The 19,422-nt window shown below is 45.4% G+C and overlaps 2 protein-coding genes across 2 annotated transcripts in view; both read left to right on the plus strand.

The window, feature by feature from the left end:
- Positions 1–19,422, plus strand: part of LOC141364288 (uncharacterized) — a 157,200-nt gene that overhangs the window by 9,330 nt on the left and 128,448 nt on the right. The window contains exons 3-4 of the mRNA XM_073868508.1: positions 3,302–3,321; positions 17,436–17,581. Of these exons, the coding sequence (XP_073724609.1) occupies positions 3,302–3,321; positions 17,436–17,581 (166 nt within the window). The remainder of the gene's footprint in view (positions 1–3,301; positions 3,322–17,435; positions 17,582–19,422) is intronic.
- LOC141364287 (uncharacterized) lies at positions 1,520–4,884 on the plus strand. Its single transcript, XM_073868506.1, has 2 exons — positions 1,520–3,035; positions 3,220–4,884. The coding sequence occupies exon 2, from the start codon at positions 3,769–3,771 to the stop codon at positions 4,705–4,707; it is 939 nt and encodes a 312-aa protein (XP_073724607.1). The 5' UTR covers positions 1,520–3,035; positions 3,220–3,768; the 3' UTR covers positions 4,708–4,884.

Consider the following 19,422-nt stretch of genomic DNA (forward strand, 5'->3'; position numbering starts at 1 on the left):
GGAAATTCTCCGGAAAATCGCATTATTTACGACCTTTCTGCCCCCCGTCTCTCCCGAAAAAACCGAGGGAACTGACTGTATTTTCTCTGAATTACCCTCGACTCTGTCAGATGTCAGGCCTCGCTGCCTACAGACAAAATCGACAGAATAATTAATGCAATTCAAAATCTCACCTCCGCGCAGCACATTTCCAAACGTGACCTTCTTTCCTTACTAGGGTATCTCAACTTCACTATGAGAATTAAGCCTCAAGGCCGCCCCTTTTTCTCTCTTTTTCTCTCATCTCCTCTCTCTAGCATCCTTCGTCCCCGGCTTAAATGACCTAGTCATTTTAAACTCAGCAACCAGATTTAAACCTTTGGCTCGTATTCCTTAAACAATGGAACAGACTTACCTTTTTTACGATAATATTGCGCTATCATCTCATTCTCTCAAAGCAAACTGTATGTGAAATGCCACATTCTTCATGCACAAAGAATCTGAAACGGATCTTATTTGTTTTTCGTTGAAATATCTCATTGTAAGTGGTTACAATGGTTTCACTCTTATGACAACGGAATTCGATGTTAAAGTGTTAGCAAACTTCACTCAATGTTGATAGACACCTCATATCTTAGACATAAACCAATCACCCCCTGTATGCAAATTAAGGACAGCCCTGAGTTTTACAATAACCAATCAGTACCAAATTCCTATATGCTTTATTCTCTGGTTATTTAAGGAGATGTGTAGAAGATTCAGGTGGGACTTTCTATATCTAGAAATGCACCCCCATGATGCTGTATCTTTGATATAGTATCATGTATTTCATTTTACTTTGAGGAATCTGTAAACAGATCTTCATCAGTTGCCAGGTATGCAATAGTCTCATATTTTTTTCCGTGTGTAATTGGATTGTGAATTGACTTTGAATTATGACCTTCCTACCTGGCTAATAAATTGTGTTTGGATTATTCTGTGTTGCTACGAAAGTTATTGACATGATTAGTAAATTACGATGTATCCTTGTTACCGCAATGCTGAAATCAGGCTAGTAACGGACTAAAATCCCAGTGTAGATGGCATAGTGGTACTTTAGCGGAGGATTTTGGAGATCCGACTAGCACTTGGCGTTAGTTTAAGTAAATTAGATGCGTGGAGGCTAATAGTGTATTGCCTGTTTAGAGTAACATATAAATGTTGTCTGACCACTCTAAATCAGATGAGCCTCAACATCTGGTTATTTCAATATTAATCTATCTAAGTTGCATATTAAATTATTGCACGATAATACAAAGCTATTGTCACAAGGTGACGATCTTTTTGGGCGGAACCAAAAGTTGGGAAAGTTTGGTTCCGCCCGGATGTTTCCGCCCAGACCGGGAAGAGAAAACACCGGACATCCGGTAGCGCCGGAGGGCTGTAATCAGCCGAATCACGCACAGCTGTGCGTTGTTAAGAGGAGCGCCGGGTGATTGGAAGACTGCAGCACACAGAGGAGTATTTAAGAGCAGTTAAATCACAGTTTGGTGTGCTTAGTGTGAGTTGAGGTGCGGAGCTGCGCTCGTCCGATACGCATTGGTGGCTGGTTATACTTTCTCTCTCTCTCTCTCTTTTGTAGTCTGCAGTGAATGCTGGAGTAATAGGAAACCCTACGGGTGGAAGAAACATCGGTATAAGTGACACATTTAGAGGAACAAAGGAGGAAGGAAACGTAACGGTTTTGCAACGTAAACAAAGGCAGACTGCTGTGAGTATTAACTCCTGTATTAGAAAGAAGTGGAAAACTAACCTGTGAATTTACCAAATACCTCCAGGAGGAGGAGGGCGGCCCTACCCCTGATCCAGCGTGGTAGGTGAGCCGCAGGAATATTTTGTCTCAGCAGCCACAGCAGCAGAATTAAATATCTCGGCCGTATTGTCATCGCCCCCATCCAACCCAAGCGAAGTGGAGGACGTCGGGTGTCTCTGGTGTACACTTGTAGTGTGGTGGGTGAGTCCATGTATTTTTAAAACCTTTCACGTTGAAGTGGTGCTGTGTATTGCTGTGGGTTGCTGTGCAAGTGCTGTGTGTCTTGTCAGACGTAACCCACATCATCCATTTCATTGAGGAAGAGACGGAGAGGCTAACGGTCCTAGGGAGAACCATCTATCATACGCTGTGTGCAGTTTTGAGTGTGAAGTGACGGTGTGGGCCTCTGGAAGCCGCCCCCGTCTGTATATCGGCAGATTTTGGAGAACGGCGGTGAAGATTTGGAAGCTGGCAGTGTGTGTGAGTACAACTACGGGCCTTTTGCATTGATACCTTACCTGTGTATATTCCCTTGTTGCAGAGTTAGAGGCGAAGGAGTTCCGCCGCCCCGTGGTCTCTACGAAAGGGCGCCCCTGTCCGGTATTCGGTCGCCCTACGGGTAGTGAGGATAGGGCAGCGCTCGACCCGGTGAGACGGCATGGCATTTCGCCCCTCTGCCGACCAGCGAACTCGCCGAGAGGGTCTTGCCCCCGGCGCCTTCTGGGAAATCATCGCCCGTTTGACCTTCTGTGTAGGCCAGCCGTCGTAAGCCCGCCCCCGTTACATTGTCGATCAGAACGCCGTATAGCGAGCTGAGGAAAAGCTGCACTTACTAGGAGCTGTATACAGCGGAGAGGTGAGGAACGACCAAGTCAGAAATAACCGTGTCTTTGTGTCCCAGCTGCTGCCTGTGGAGAAAGAGAGAACGAGAGTGAACGTCAGGAGAACGAACTGTGGACAGTTATACGTACCCAGAGCTGTAAACAGCGGAGAGGTGAGAAGCATCCAAGTCTGAATTAACCGTGTTGTTGTGTTCAAGCTGCCTGTGGAGAAAGAGAGAACGAGAGTGAACGTCAGGAGAACGAACTGTGGACAGTTATACGTACCCAGAGCTGTAAACAGCGGAGAGGTGAGAAGCATCCAAGTCTGAATTAACCGTGTTATTGTGTCCAAGCTGCCTGTGGAGAAAGAGAGAACAGGAGTGAACGTCAGGAGAGCGAACTGTGGAAAATTACACTTACCGAGAGCAGTAAGCAGCGGAGAGGTGAGCACCATCCAAGTCCAGATTAAAACGTGTCTTTGTGTCCCAGCTGCTGCCTGTGGAGGAAAAGAGAACAAGAGTGAATGTCAGGAGAACGAACTGTGGAAAATTACACTTACCAAGAGCTGTAAGCAGCAGAGAGGTGAGAACCATCCAAGTCCAAATTAAACATGTCTTTGTGTCCCAGCCGCTGCCTGTGGAAAGAGGAAGGAAGGAGAGTGAGCTAAATACAAAGAATTGTACGAGCCCGAGCAGTGAAGTCTCTGCAGAGTGCAACACAGGTACGCAGGTGGAGAGAGAGACAAACCCCAAAAACTCACACTATTTTATCTTTGCCTCCAGGAAAGAAGAGGAGGGCGCCACGGATAGCGGGGACAGGCAGGAACCTGTTTTCCACATCTCCCCCCTTGTCTCCAGCCCCCCCTGGACCCCCGTTGCCCCTTTTCCCTTCCTGCCACCTTCCCGTGCCGTGGCCTGCCTGGAGGACAGAGTCAGAGCTTAGTTTTAATTGCCCCTCCCCTATTCCCCAAGACATTTTAAATATTTAAATAAAGATTGTTTTATTATTACTTACCTGCTCTCGTGTTGTCTGGTCATTGGGTTGGCTTTGGGGACCTCCTCGAGGTGGAAGTTGAGAAGGGGCGTGGCTCTAGCTAGACATAGCCAGCCCCTGGGCGTGACAGATTTGGCGTAGTCAGCAGGATTCCACCTCGAGTTGAGTAACCAAGGTCGCCCAATGACCGACAACGCGGGGCCCGCAGCCCAACCCCGTGCCACGTCCATCATTATGGGTAGTCCATGGATCCAAAAATATGGAGGAGCAGAGTCGGAAGTACGACTGGCAGAATGGAAGGCCCAATTAGAGTACTTGGCCGACCTACAGGGCCTTAGCGCCGCCCAGCGGCTCCAGTTCGTATTAAACTCCCTAGAGGGAGAAGCACGGCGAGAGGTGCAAGCCGCCCCCGAAGCAGTCCGAGCCACCGCCCAGTCTGTATTCCAGTTTCTCACCGAGCAATATGGTGACCATACCCCCGTAGCTGTCCTCCGTTCCCAGTTTTTTAATAGCAAGCAAGGCCCCCGACAACCCATTAGAGCTTTTGCCCTTAGGCTGCGAGAGCAGTTCACCCGGCTACAGGCCCGACGTGATCATGGGCTGGGAGACGGGGAGACCTTATTACGTGACCAGTTCCTCCTGGGGATGAAAGAGGGCCCCGTAAGACAGAGTCTGAGGGTCCAGTTTCGGAGGGACCCCGGGCTCACTTTTGAAGATCTCAAGCAGGAGGCACTGGCCTTGGAGGGTGACGAGGTCGAAGTCGGCGAGGCCCCAGTATGCGCGGCCGTGAGTGAAACCGCACCCACACAACCTGAGCGTGCGGATTGGAAGCAGGCCCTGAAAGCCGAACTGTTGAAGGACGTTCAGGAGCAGATATCGGAGTTATCCAAGGCCCTCCTGGGAGAGTTGCGCCAAGGAAGGGCACGGGAGGAACAAAGGCCGGCCCCCCGAGAGCGAGTTTACTCGGAGCGAGGCCGAAAGCCACCCGGACGCCCGAACCGCTTTAACCGACCCCGCTTCGAATGGGATGACCAGGGGCGGACAATCTGCAATCGCTGTGGGGAACCAGGGCATATTAGTCGTCAGTGTGGGCCTCGTAGGACATCTGAGGGGGGTTTTTAGGTCGACCGGCCACAGTGGGTCGTGTGGCCGGGAACCCTCGAGAAGACCCAAGGAGAAGTGATAACCCTAGGCACCAGATGATCGGGCATAGCCCAATGGCAGAAGTAAAGGTATGTGGCAAGACAGTTCAGTGCCTGGTAGATACGGGCTCGCAAGTGACGTTATTTGCAGAAAGCATCTCACAGGAAGTATTCGGAAGGCAAGGAGTGCCAGGAGCAGAGGCCCCCTGGCTGACGTTGCGGGGTGCCAATGGCCTAGAGATCCCTTACGTCGGCTACCGACTGACGGACTTAGAAGTCCATGGGGTGTTGGTCCCCCAAAAAGGTGTGATCATTGTAGAAGACAGGTGTTTGGGTGCCCATCGAGCCCTCTTGGGCATGAACATCCTCTCTGAATGCTGGGAAGAGCTATTTCAGGCTAAGCCTGGCCCCAGGATCTCACCTGCCGAGAGGCCCAAATGGGAGCGTGTAGTCGCCGACTGTCGTCGGGTCCAGATGGCCCAGGTCCGTAGAGACCGAGAAGAGGTAGGAAGAGTGATGTGTCGATTTGCTTTGTCCATTCCTCCTAGAAGTGAGGCCATTGTGTGGGCGAGAGTGCCCCCTCGAGAAGACAACCCTGAGGAGTGGGTATTGGTTGAACCTCATGCAGACTGCCCTCAAGTAGAAGTGGCCCGAGGCCTAGCGGCGGTCCACCGGGGAAGGGTCCCCGTGAAAGTACGTAATGAACACCCTTACGCAGTCCACTTACATCGACACCAACGACTGGCCCGACTAACGGCGGTTGCACCCCACCAGGTGAGGGAGGAAAGAGACGTCAGTTTCCGTCAGGTGTGCCCCACTGTGATCGAGGTGGCCCTGACACAGATGGATGCCCCTTCGAATGACAGGAAGAGTGATGTGCCGAGACACCTTGCGGGTGAGTCACTACAAGGGGAAAATCTGGAACAGGTACAGACACTGAAACTCCAGGCACTCCTTCGGAAATGGCAACATGTGTTTGCGAGTCATGAGGAAGACTATGGGTGCACCAGGGTGGTGGAACACCACATCCCGACTGGAGACGCAGGACCAAGCAGGGAGAGATATCGGCCAATTCCACCTACCCTATACACAGAGGTACGCACACTCTTGCAAGGCCTGCTAGGGCGGGGCATCGTCCGGGAGAGCAGTAGCCCATGGGCGGCCCCCATCGTGCTTGTACAGAAGAAGTCAGGGGCTTGGAGATTCTGTGTGGATTATCGTAAGCTAAACCTGGTAACCAAGAAAGATGCTTTTCCCCTACCGCGGATCGAAGACTCCCTTGCCAGTCTCACGCGGTCCGCATGGTACTCCACTCTAGATCTGGCCAGTGGGTACTGGCAGGTGCAGGTGGCCGAGGCAGATCGAGAGAAGACCGCCTTTACGACCCCGTTTGGATTATTTGAATGGGAACGGATGCCCTTCGGGCTTTGTAACGCTCCGGCCACGTTCCAACGCCTGATGCAGCGCTGCCTTGGAGGTCAGTTAATGGAGTCAGTGCTAGTATATTTGGATGATGTAATTGTGTATTCCCCAGATTTCGATTCCCACCTTCGACACCTCGAAGAGGTTTTCCAGGCCATGGAGAAATATGGGCTTAAGTTGCAACCCGATAAATGCCATCTGCTGAGGCGAGAAGTCAATTTCCTGGGCCACGTGGTCAGCGCCGCGGGGGTGGCCGTAGATCCTGGAAAAGTCTCTGCAGTAAGAGACTGGAATGCACCCAAGACCGTGAGGCAAGTACGATCGTTTCTGGGGTTCGTGGGATACTACAGACGATTTATAAAAGACTTCTCAAAGATAGCCAAGCCTCTTAACCAGTTGCTGGTCGGTACAGGGCGAAGCCGGGGACGTGGGTCACCCTCCATCAACTGGGATGATCATTGTGAGGCTGCGTTTCAGAGGCTAAAGCAGGAACTGTTACAGGCCCCCATTTTGGCATACGCAGACTTCACTAAACCACTTGTTTTGTACACAGACGCAAGCAACCTGGGGCTGGGGGCTGTATTGGCCCAGCGACAGGAAGGAGCGGAGCGGGTGATTGCCTACGCAAGCCGAAGCCTCCACCCAGCTGAGAGGAACGATGCAAATTACAGCTCGTTTAAACTGGAACTGTTGGCTCTGAAGTGGGCCCTGAGCGAGAAGTTTAAAGACTACCTCTGGGGTGCCAAGGTAACAGTAATTACGGATAACAATCCTCTGGTACATTTACAGACGGCGAAGTTGGGGGCCGTGGAACAGCGGTGGGTAGCCCAGCTGGCAAATTTTGATTACCAACTGCAGTATCGGCCTGGGCGAGAGCACACGAATGCCGATGTCCTTTCGAGACTACCGGAGGTAGACGACCCCGGGTGCCGGGGGGGCCAAGAAGAAGATAGCCAGAGGGAGGGCTATATGATAAGGGCCGTGGACGCCCCAGGAGGACAACAGGAGGCCGCGCCTGGGAATTGGGGGTGGGACCCCCGTCGGTGGATAGAGAGGCAGGCCCAGGATCAGGATGTGTGTCAGGTGAAGACGTGGGTGGAGCAGGGCCGACGGCCAACGTCGCCAGAAAGACTAGCCCAGACAGAGACGGGGAGAAGGCTACTGGGACAGTGGGACAAGCTGGAGCTACAGGAAGGAGTGCTTTGCAGAAAGGTTAGTGACCCGAAGCTGGGCGAGGAGGTGCGCCAGATCGTGGTGCCCGCCGATCAAGTGACAGCACTAGTTTCAGCCTACCATGATCAGCTGGGGCACCAGGGACAAGAAAGAACCATATCTCTGCTGCGCAGATTTTTCTACTGGCCGGGGCTGGAGGCCTCAGTACGTAGCTTGATCCAGGCTTGCCCCAGGTGTATGTTGTTTAAATCCCGACGAGAGGCTCGAGCGCTGATGGTGCCCATCCATGCCAAAGCCCCCCTCCATATTATGGCGATGGATTTCCTGACACTGGGCCGGCCACAAGATCGCTACCAAAACATCTTGGTGATCACCGACCTGTTCACTAAATACGCATGGGCAGTCCCCACCCTTGACCAGACAGCAAACACCACCGCGACCGTTCTATGGCGGAACGTCTTTCAGACTTTCGGATGCCCGGAGTTCTTGCACTCGGATCAAGGGGCCAACTTTGAGTCAAGGGTAATCCGAGAATTATGCCAGCTGTATGGGTGTACCAAAACCCACACGACGTCGTACCATCCCCAAGGGAACGGCAGCTGCGAGAGGTTTAATCAGACCCTGCTGGGGTTACTAGGGACCTTGGATCAACGGCAGCAGAGCGATTGGGTGAGTGCTTTACCGAACCTCTTACAAGCATATAATAACAGCGTACATAGTACGACGGGGTATGCCCCTACTTACCTGATGTTCGGCAGACACGTGCGGATGCCCACGGACCTGGTCTTGGGAGTAGCAGCCGGCCAAGAGGAAGCCAGCGTGACATAGTGGGTGGGGCGCCATCACCAGCGGCTACACTTCGCCTACGAGCAGGTATCAAGGAAGATACAGACAACAGGGGAGAGGAACAAGCGGTTGTATGACCGGACTGCCCGGGACGCCCCCCGTTACCAGGAGAGAGGGTCTTGGTGAGAGACAATCGGCGGCAAGGCAAAGGAAAGCTAAGTGACCGCTGGGAGACCATCCCGTATGTAATCTGTAAGCAGCAAAGACCGGGACAGCCGGTGTACACCATCCGGCCGGAGGGGACATCGGAACATGATTCGCCCCTGCCCAAACTATCCCGAGGCTGCGGAGGAAAGGGTCATGGAGCCGGTACCGGCGTCCCCCTGGATGGGAGGATGGGCTATGGTACCAGGCCAACCCGTGGTGGCGCTGCCCCCGGCTGCCCCGAGAGAGCGAGAGTTAGCACCCGAGCCAGCTGAACCCCCGGCCGCCCAGATACAACCAGAGCTAGCACCCGAGCCAGCTGAACCCGATTCACCCGTGAGACGCTCCCAACGGGAGAACCGAGGCCGCCCCCCTGCCCGTTACGGTGAGTGGACGACTCAGAGGCATTCCAGGGACTAGAATGCATTGGCGGGGGAGGATGTCACAAGGTGACAATCTTTTTGGGCGGAACCAAAAGTTGGGAAAGTTTGGTTCCGCCCGGATGTTTCCGCCCAGACCGGGAAGAGAAAACACCGGACATCCGGTAGCATCGGAGGGCTGTAATCAGCCAAATCACGCACAGCTGTGCGTTGTTAAGAGGAGCGCCGGGTGATTGGAAGACTGCAGCACACAGAGGAGTATTTAAGAGCAGTTAAATCACAGTTTGGTGTGCTTAGTGTGAGTTGAGGTGCGGAGCTGCGCTCGTCCGATACGCATTGGTGGCTGGTTATACTTTCTCTCTCTCTCTCTTTTGTAGTCTGCAGTAATCGCTGGAGTAATAGGAAACCCTACGGGTGGAAGAAACATCGGTATAAGTGACACATTTAGAGGAACAAAGGAGGAAGGAAACGTAACGGTTTTGCAACGTAAACAAAGGCAGACTGCTGTGAGTATTAACTCCTGTATTAGAAAGAAGTGGAAAACTAACCTGTGAATTTACCGAATACCTCCTGGAGGAGGAGGGCGGCCCTACCCCTGATCCAGCGTGGTAGGTGAGCCGCAGGAACATTTTGTCTCAGCAGCCACAGCAGCAGAATTAAATATCCAGGCCGTATTGTCATCGCCCCCATCCAACCCAAGCGAAGTGGAGGACGTCGGGCGTCTCTTATGTACACCTGTAGTGTGGTGGGTGAGTCCATGTATTTTTAAAACCTTTCACGTTGAAGTGGTGCTGTGTATTGCTGTGGGTTGCTGTGCAAGTGCTGTGTGTCTTGTCAGACGTAACCCACATCATCCATTTCATTGAGGAAGAGACGGAGAGGCTAACGGTCCTAGGGAGAACGCCCCCGTCTGTATATCGGCAGATTTCGGAGAACGGCGGTGAAGATTTGGAAGCTGGCAGTGTGTGTGAGTACAACTACGGGCCTTTTGCATTGATACCTTACCTGTGTATATTCCCTTGTTGCAGAGTTAGAGGCGAAGGAGTTCCGCCGCCCCGTGGTCTCTACGAAAGGGCGCCCCTGTCCGGTATTCGGTCGCCCTATGGGTAGTGAGGATAGGGCAGCGCTCGACCCGGTGAGACGGCGTGGCATTTCGCCCTTCTGCCGACCAGCTAATTTGCCGAGAGGGTCTTGCCCCCGGCGCCTTCTGGGAAATCATCGCCCGTTTGACCTTCTGTGTAGGCCAGCCGTCGTAAGCCCGCCCCTGTTACATTGTCGATCAGAACGCCGTATAGCGAGCTGAGGAAAAGCTGCACTTACTAGGAGCTGTATACAGCGGAGAGGTGAGGAACGACCAAGTCAGAAATAACCGTGTCTTTGTGTCCCAGCTGCTGCCTGTGGAGAAAGAGAGAACGAGAGTGAACGTCAGGAGAACGAACTGTGGACAGTTATACGTACCCAGAGCTGTAAACAGCGGAGAGGTGAGAAGCATCCAAGTCTGAATTAACCGTGTTGTTGTGTTCAAGCTGCCTGTGGAGAAAGAGAGAACGAGAGTGAACGTCAGGAGAACGAACTGTGGACAGTTATACGTACCCAGAGCTGTAAACAGCGGAGAGGTGAGAAGCATCCAAGTCTGAATTAACAGTGTTGTTGTGTCCAAGCTGCCTGTGGAGAAAGAGAGAACAGGAGTGAACGTCAGGAGAGCGAACTGTGGAAAATTACACTTACCGAGAGCTGTAAGCAGCGGAGAGGTGAGCACCATCCAAGTCCAAATTAAACGTGTCTTTGTGTCCCAGCTGCTGCCTGTGGAGGAAAAGAGAACAAGAGTGAATGTCAGGAGAACGAACTGTGGAAAATTACACTTACCAAGAGCTGTAAGCAGCAGAGAGGTGAGAACCATCCAAGTCCAAATTAAACGTGTCTTTGTGTCCCAGCCGCTGCCTGTGGAAAGAGGAAGGAAAGAGAGTGAGCTAAATACAAAGAATTGTACGAGCCCGAGCAGTGAAGTCTCTGCAGAGTGCAACACAGGTACGCAGGTGGAGAGAGAGACAAACCCCAAAAACTCACACTATTTTATCTTTGCCTCCAGGAAAGAAGAGGAGGGCGCCACGGATAGCGGGGACAGGCAGGAGCCTGTTTTCCACATCTCCCCCCTTGTCTCCAGCCCCCCCTGGACCCCTGTTCCCCCTTTTCCCTTCCTGCCACCTTCCCGTGCCGTGGCCTGCCTGGAGGACAGAGTCAGAGCTTAGTTTTAATTGCCCCTCCCCTATTCCCCAAGACATTTTAAATATTTAAATAAAGATTGTTTTATTATTACTTACCTGCTCTCGTGTTGTCTGGTCATTGGGTTGGCTTTGGGGACCTCCTCGAGGTGGAAGTTGAGAAGGGGCGTGGCTCTAGCTAGACATAGCCAGCCCCTGGGCGTGACACTATCATTGGAGAAAACGGTTAGTTTTGTTTTATGATAGTGATTGTGAAACTCTGGTTAGAAATAAATATTGTAATAATCAGGGCTTGACATTAACTTTTTTCTCACCAGCCAAAGTGGCTAGTTGTTTTCCAAAGTTACTAGCCACTCAGCATTTTCACTGGCCACAATTTTGTTGCTGGTAAAATAAATTATATATGATTAAACTTGACTTTGGCATCCTAAAATGACTTTTATTCGAGCAAATTTACTTGGTTTAGCTAAATTGAGTTTCAAATGCAGTCTGACCACCCAAATTAAGACAACATTTATGGTATATACCAGGTATACCAGTATAGATCATATCATATATTTAGGTGCATGAAAAACATGCAATATGAATTAATATATTAAAAGTGGAACAGGGGTATAGAAGATTAACTGAAAAGATAAAAACAAAACCCCTCGACAACCACTTTAAATATTTATTAACAACAACATACTCTCAAAAAAAATGTACATGAATTTTACTGTCAACTTGTTAATGCAGATTGTATTTTATAAGCTTGATCACGGTTTCAGTTAAAAGTGATTTGTCAGGATTCTGCGAGAGTCTTGTTTTGTATTAATATCTAGTTCAGTATGGCAGGGATCTGACATTACAATGTTTTGTGTGGGAAAGCGTGGTCTTAGTATTGTTATATTAGACCACATATTTCCCGTTTCTTGTCACTTTTACCCCACTCCCTTGTCATCCTCTCCTTATTATTGTTTGATTTATATCACCTGTTCCCCTCTTGATTTGCGCCCCTATTTAATCCTCTTGTATTCATTGTCCTGTGCTTGTGCATTGTCCCTAATTCCTGTGAGTACGCTGTTTAAAGAGTCTAGTCTAGTTAAGTCAAGTATGTTATATATTTAGTGTTTTTCAAGTTCATTGGTTAGTGTTATCCTGTTAACTGTTAAGTGTGGTTAAAATCTTGTCCTTTTCAGTGTTCTTATCCTCTGTATTAGTATCTTGTTTATGATGTTTTGCCCCCACGTGGGCTTTTGTTTTCTGTTTTGTTATAATAAAAGTCTTGTGTATATTCACCTGCTGTCTGTGTTTGGGTTCGTCCTACAAACCCTAACAGATTTAAGACTTTTAATGACAAATGTCGATGCGCGAACCTCTCAGCTGGCGGTTTCCTTCGATTTCGTGTGCATTCAGGTATGCGCTGAATTTCTCTCCGCTCTTGCCCTGAGAGTGTGCACGCAATTTATATCTCTTCTTCAATCACTTCCATGCAATTGTTTTGTCTTTCCCGAATTGTGTTTACACTCAGACTGCGTCCTCTTGTGGATTTGCAAATCCATCAGCTCTGCGCGCTCTCTTGAAGGTTGCGCTTTGGTCCACAACGCTCTGCTGATCGCATGCACGCCTCAACAAACGGTCTCTGTGCGTTGCGCCGGGACGGGTTGCCACCTGTCCCGGTTTTACCCGGATTGTCTTTTTTAATAACCTGTCCCGGGAAATTTATCAACTCTCCCGGGACACTGAATGTCCCGGTTTTCGAAACGCTATGTGAATATGAAATTTAGCGTGCGCACGGCAGAGAGGGAGACCTTGCGTCTGTGTGTGTGTTTGCCTCATTTAGCGCATGTAAGACAGAGAGCTTCCTGATTGGCCTGTTTCAGGACATCAACCAATCAATTGTCAGTGTGGGCGGGCTTTTATCTCTTCTCCCGAACCAAACTAATCAGTGTATCTAGAAACAGGAGCGCCATGACAGAGAGAGAGTGCCCCAAAAGCGAAAATATAAGACACATTTTACACCAGACTACACGAAAGTGTATCCCTGTCTTAAAAGAGTTAAAATCTTGCATGGTGTAAAGCAGTGGTCGGCAAAGTAACTTTGGCCGCGGGCCAATATTTTTTTTACCCAGTAGATGGCGGGCCAACTGCTGTTGGCACACTTAGGTCTTATTTTGAATTAGCCTAGTATACGCTATCTGATCTTTTGTCAAGAAACATTGTCTTTATTTCCTATTTAAAATACGAAAGACGGCATTAAAAATGGCTAAAAACATGGTTATGAGTCTGTGTATCATTCGTTTTTTAAATTAAAAACAAAAATGAAAAAATTAACCACCACAGGTTTTCTGATTGTGTGCTTAGATAAAAAATTAATTACTGGATTAGACAATTTTTTTATTTAACACCTTTATAGGCATAATATATAAATGAAATAATTTTAAACAGATCAAGTACTATTAGTGGTAACATATTACAGGCATTTATGCTCTCATGAAAGACTCTTACAGTCCGACGTTTGAACTGTATTCCTTTTTTTATTAATATTTATCCGGGACACACAGTATACACACCTAAGGTTTAAGGAGGTCTCCGCTTTTTGTCCAGGACCAGCTCCGACAAGGTTCTATTCAGTAAACCGCTTAAAATGCACTCTGTGTTCACCCGCTTTATTTCCCGACCTGACGGGTCCGCAAAACTTAACGTTAGATCTCGTTCCCAGAATCTCAAATTCAATGTCTCTAACGAAAAAAAAAGAGATGAAGTAGCCTATAACAATTATAAATGTTATGTGTTCGTGCCAATATAAATATTATTTTAACATTGTATTGTTAGCAGAGAAAAAATGTCACAGAAAAAATAATGAAATATAAATAATAAATTAAATAGGACAAAGCCTCTCACTCAAATTTCTAACCAACATAAACCGAAACCATTGGTTGCAGAGTTGCTGTTCAAACAAATTGCTGAAAATCCTCCGTTGCCAAATTTATTTTTAAAAGAAGGTAAAGATCAAAGAACTATGCGTTAGGAAAATTAATAATGGCTTTATTTTAATAGACATGTAAAACCATATTTTGGCGGATTACTTTCATTTTTTAACGAATTTACCTGCCCATTTAGTCTTATTAACGGTAAACGAACTTGACTTGCTGTTCTCGAAGGCAGGTCGAACCTAAGGTCGGGCTCGAGCCCCAAGTTCAAGTAACAGAACAGAACAGTAGATTCCTTTAAAATCTACGTTAAAAGTGTAATAGTTAAAATATTACTGCAGTAAAAGAGTTTATTTTATCATATTTTGTAGTGGTTTCTAAAAGCCTGCAATTACTTTTCAGTAATTTGCGATGTCACGGAGTTTAACGTCTTCACGCGTGACGCATTGACATGATTTACGAGGTAAATTTGCAAATGATTCATGAAGTCAAACCTCTGCAATTATTTGATTGATTGTGTTTTAGAAGTATGTTCAAAATCTATACAGTTATGATCGCGGATGCGCTGGAAGAGAAAGAGCGGCCGGTTAAGATTAAACTAGCTATTATACGCATTTTTTTCAGGACATTCTTGCGAGCCGGTGGCACGACGCAAATATTTTTTTATCAGGTAATACATATTATTTGTCAGTGTGTTATACGCGAATAAATAATAATGAAAAAAGTTCAAAAGTCGGACTGTAAGCGAATGAGACTTACCGGAAAGGTTTCTATTCAAACCCTTATTAAAACCCTTATTAAAATGTAATCTGTTAGTACCTGATCTGTTTAAATTTATTTCATTGGTATATGTCTGCTAAGGTGTTCAATTAAAATTTGTCCGAACCCGTTTTCATTCATTTTTGTTATTTTTGATCTGAGCGCACATTCAGAAAACGAGTCGTTTGATTTTAGTTCAGGAAATAAATAATAGAAAAACGAGTCGTTTTTCTTTATTTTTTTTTTGGTTTTGATTTGAAAAAACGAATGAATGAATGATACAGGTGGCCATTTTTGTAAACTGTTATTTTAAAATAAAAAGTCTGATTAAAAAAAATTAAAAAACGGATTTCAAATTAATCCAGCGGGCCAGAAAATATTACTGGCGGGCCACTTTTGGCCCGCGGGCCGCCTGTTACCGACCCCTGGTGTAAAGTTTGTAACAGTGACTTCAGCTTTTCCCATGGCGGGTTAAATGAAATACATGTTGAGGTGCGTTCAACAAGTTTAATTTCATGTGCATATTTGCTAGTTGCTATTTAGACCTGTTTAAAGTTGCAATGGAATATAAATAAAAACAGTTTACATAAATAGTATAAGCAGCTTTAATAAATTTTAAACCTGATTTACATATTTTAACATAATGTACAAATAATTGGGTAACACTTTGCAATAAGGTTCATTAGTAACACATAAACTAATAATAAACTGCACTTATAGCATAAAGCAATTTTTTATCTTTGTTAATGTTAATAATACATTTATTTAAATCTTGTTAACATTAGTTAATGTACTGTGAACTAACATGAATAAACCATGAACAGTATTTTTATTTACTAACGTTATCAAAGATTAACAAATACAATAACAAATGTACTGGTCACGGTTAGTTCATGTTAGTTAATACATTAACTAATGTTAACAAATAAGAATTGAAAAAAAGAGAATTGTAAAGTTTTGCCAATAATTGGATAAGCCTATATGCTATAGGGGTGGGGGGTGGGGGGGGGGGCTTGTGAGCAAACCAATTGGCTGGGTCATCTATATGTCCAGGTTTTTTATCAGACATGGGTGGCAACCCTACGCTGGGTGCAGGGAGTGCTCATGGGAGTTGTAGTTTCCCAGTGTCGCATTGCGCATTGTTTATCATTTTGCATAACTTTTAAGAAAACTACAATAAAAAATTATATTTAACCTGCCAAAGTGGCTAGTGGGATTGGCTGTCTTACCCACCACAGCCGAAATCTACCCGCATTTGGTGGGTTGGCGGGTGTTAATGTCAAGCCCTGGTAATAATAAAGTTTCACCTCCTATGGGGACAAAAGAAAGTATGTTCAGAGATGAGCATGCATAAAAGGCGGCCTTCTGAACATATTGTCAAATCTTTAGCAGCGACCAAGCCTGGTTCGATTGTGATCGTGGGCCCACATGATTTTTAAATATTAATAAACGGCCGGTGCGTGAGTCCAAAGCGACATGAGTAGCCGAACGAACGGATGCAATAACAAGTAGGGCTAACCCAGAATAACCAAACATCCACCCAAATTCTGCAACTGTTAAAGGTAATTATCAATCTGATTTATATTAACTTTATCTTTGGAGTCTGATAATAATTCCAAAATTGCATAATGCCAAAACGTCATCTGCAAGTGCCGGAAAAGACTGAACGTGCTAGAATACTTCACCATTCCGTTGGTTACCGCCATTGGGCCTACAAATGGATGGGGATTATATATTTGTTCCCCTTACAGAATTAAACCCGATTGTCATCACAGCCATTCTGTGGGGTAGAGAATGGACCTCAAAAAACATAACATTTCATTGTGACAATTCTCCCGTAGTTTTTTCCATTAACAAAGGCAGGTCTAACTCCCCGCAACTTATGCCTTTTCTCAGACGTTTAATTTGGTCTTCCATCTGCAACCAGTTTATTATTAAAGCCGAACATGTGCCAGGTTTCAAAAATCAAATCGCTGACTCACTTTCCCGTTTTGCCTTTCAGAAATTCAAGACATTGGCTCCTCAAGCAGAATAAATAAAATTTCTCGCAGCCTTATTCTGTGTAAATCGCTCACTGCCGCAGCAGTGATTTTAATACGCTCACACAAATGCAGTAGTTTTTCTCCCTTGCTTCCGCAGGAGCTCCAGGTTGCACGCTTCTCATTATCTCCTTCAGGAGTTACAAGCCAATTAATAATAACTATCTCATCTTAAAATAGCATCACTTAAGGGAAGAGACAGTTAAATAATTTTACAGATCTTTGGGGGGAAGGTTTAAGCAAGTATCCACCTAGCTTGCCGTCCTCATATTATATGCATATACATTCTTTTTGGGGGGTTCTGAACTTGGGGCTCGAGTCTAGCATTGGGTTCGAGCTCCCTCTGAGGAAAGCAAGACAAATTTTATTTTACCACCATTCAATAGACTGAATGCGCAGGCGAACCAGTGAATGGCATTTAACAATGGGATGTGGATTAATCTCATAGAAATTCACTAAAACAAATGTGCTATAAAGAGGATATATCAGTTATTGACTAATTGGCATAAAGAATCATACCTATCCATGAATATGCCTTAATAGTTTCATAATCCTTTTGTCTGTTCTATCAAATTAATATTTAGAGGTACAGTAGATCTGTCTGCAGAGACTTTAAATACAATTTGACATTAAATATCAAATACAACTGCTGGATTTATTTTGTGGTGATTAAAGACATTTTTGACAATCATTCGAATGGCTCCTTGATGCAACTTATAAGATGAAAATCCTCTGTTTTTATTGTATTTCTATTCAGTACAGTATAATTCTGAATAAGTGTGTTTGTGTATTTGTTACAGGTGAAACTCAGAAGCTGTCAGATCTGAGGATTGTGTTAATTGGGTATAAAAGAGCTGGTAAGAGTTCATCAGGAAACATCATCCTGAACAGAGACGAGTTTGACTTGAAGATATCTGCTCAGTGTGTGAAAAGACAGAGAGAAGTAGCAGACAGACACATCACTAGCTAAGTTTCCATCCACTTGTCAATCGAATTATCTGAAGTTCGGTTAAAAAACTTATGCGAATAAAGCTGGTGAAAGTGTGTTTCCATCCAACGGCTTTAAAGCGAATAAAAACCTGTGCGTAATGACGTCACATGCTGGTTTGCGATCAAATTGGTATATCGAATTGATTTGAGACACTTGAATGTGTTTCCATTCATTTTCGCACTGAATCGCACAATATTCAAGCAAACATTTGCGAACAAAGTTTTGCTAGACAAATTTGCGGCATTTCACAAGTAATAAGTGCTTATGTGCCAGCTGAGCTGATAGCGACATATCAAGCTATAATAATAAGAAAATTACGTTAACATCATATTGCTATGATGATGCAGATGCATGTAAATGTTGTGTCGAACTCAGTTCCCCCTATGTTTCCCTTTAGTGTAGTGCTTTTATAGCGTTTTCATCACGTTACATTTAGAAAGATTAAAGATTTGAATTGGTTATACTAAAAAGGCATAATATAATGTATTTTATAATATAATTCATTAAATATTTCATACATTTGACAGTTTTCTATTAGGGTATTTCTTTTAAAATATAGCCTGTCTTTTTCTTTTTTTTCCTCTACTGGTTGTTTTAAAAATGTAATGTTTGCATACATAATTAAATAAATATTATACATATAATATGATTCATACCGTAAAAATAATTGACTTACCATTAAAAACAATACAGATACATTACAGAAATGCACACATATACATCTCAGTAGCCATTCAAACTTTAAATATATAAATAATAAAACCTATAACGTGATAAAAACGCCATAAAAACACTACACTGAACGGAAAAATAGGGGGAACATAGGGGGAACAGACTTCGACACAACACCGGATCAATTCTTAACGTAAATGAGAACGGAAAAATATCTTTAGAGTTGTTAATAAGCCAATAAAGCTACGAGGGTTCTTTGGCCGAGGATCCATCTCATCAAGGTCGAATTTGCTTTTATTTTCCCTCCGGCACCGTTGCGAAATAACTCTCTTTTTTGAAACACGTATCGCTGTTTGAGCGCCTCATTTACTCCGGAGGACGTCCCACGTCTTGTCATAACCATTGTTGGACATTTCCTTCGCGAGTTCCTGATAAATTATGGCATTTCTTAGATTTTTGCTATCTAAAATAGAGCTGTAATCGAACCCGAAAGTATATTTAGATTGACAGCTTTTTAAAAGCCTGAACCCGTTTACAGCCATACATTATTTAAATTTGCGCACGCAAACAGCTTTTATCAAGAATGAGTAATTTACACAGGTTTTAACATTATTTATTAATGATTAACTGGGCTACACGTCACTTGGAAGTTAAAACAAAGAAAAAAAATAAGTCATCTGTAACATCGTAACATCTCGTTCTAAATAGGCATATGCAAAACATTATAGGCCAACATGCCAATAAAAACAATTATTTCTTAACGAATTAAATTAAGATAATACATTCTGAATAAGATGGTTATTTGGGAATAACGAAATTAGGATAAAGGTTCTGTGGTATTTGCTTCGGCACTTTCTTTACATTAATGCCAACATTAGTCTGTATCCTCTGTTTAAATTATGTATTTAAGACTAAGTAATATTTAGTTATAAATTAAAAAACCTTTACTCACCAAGATTAGGCATTTTTGTTGAGGAAATTATTAAATCCACTGTAAATTACCGTGCAAAGGCGGAACACGAGCCCGTGTAAAATGTTAGAAATAAAGCCCGAATCCGACCGAACCCGTCGGGTTCGGGCAAAGATCTTCAGCTCTATGCTAAATTAAATTTAAAATGAATCTCGTCTCGTCGTT

Source organism: Misgurnus anguillicaudatus, chromosome 6, assembly GCF_027580225.2.
Source record: "Misgurnus anguillicaudatus chromosome 6, ASM2758022v2, whole genome shotgun sequence".
In the NCBI taxonomy this organism is placed as follows: Eukaryota; Metazoa; Chordata; class Actinopteri; order Cypriniformes; family Cobitidae; genus Misgurnus; species Misgurnus anguillicaudatus.

What these genes read in the sequence shown, in the direction of transcription:
- LOC141364287 (XM_073868506.1), top strand. Translation starts at nt 3,769, where the DNA reads ATGACCGACAACGCGGGGCCCGCAGCCCAACCCCGTGCCACGTCCATC.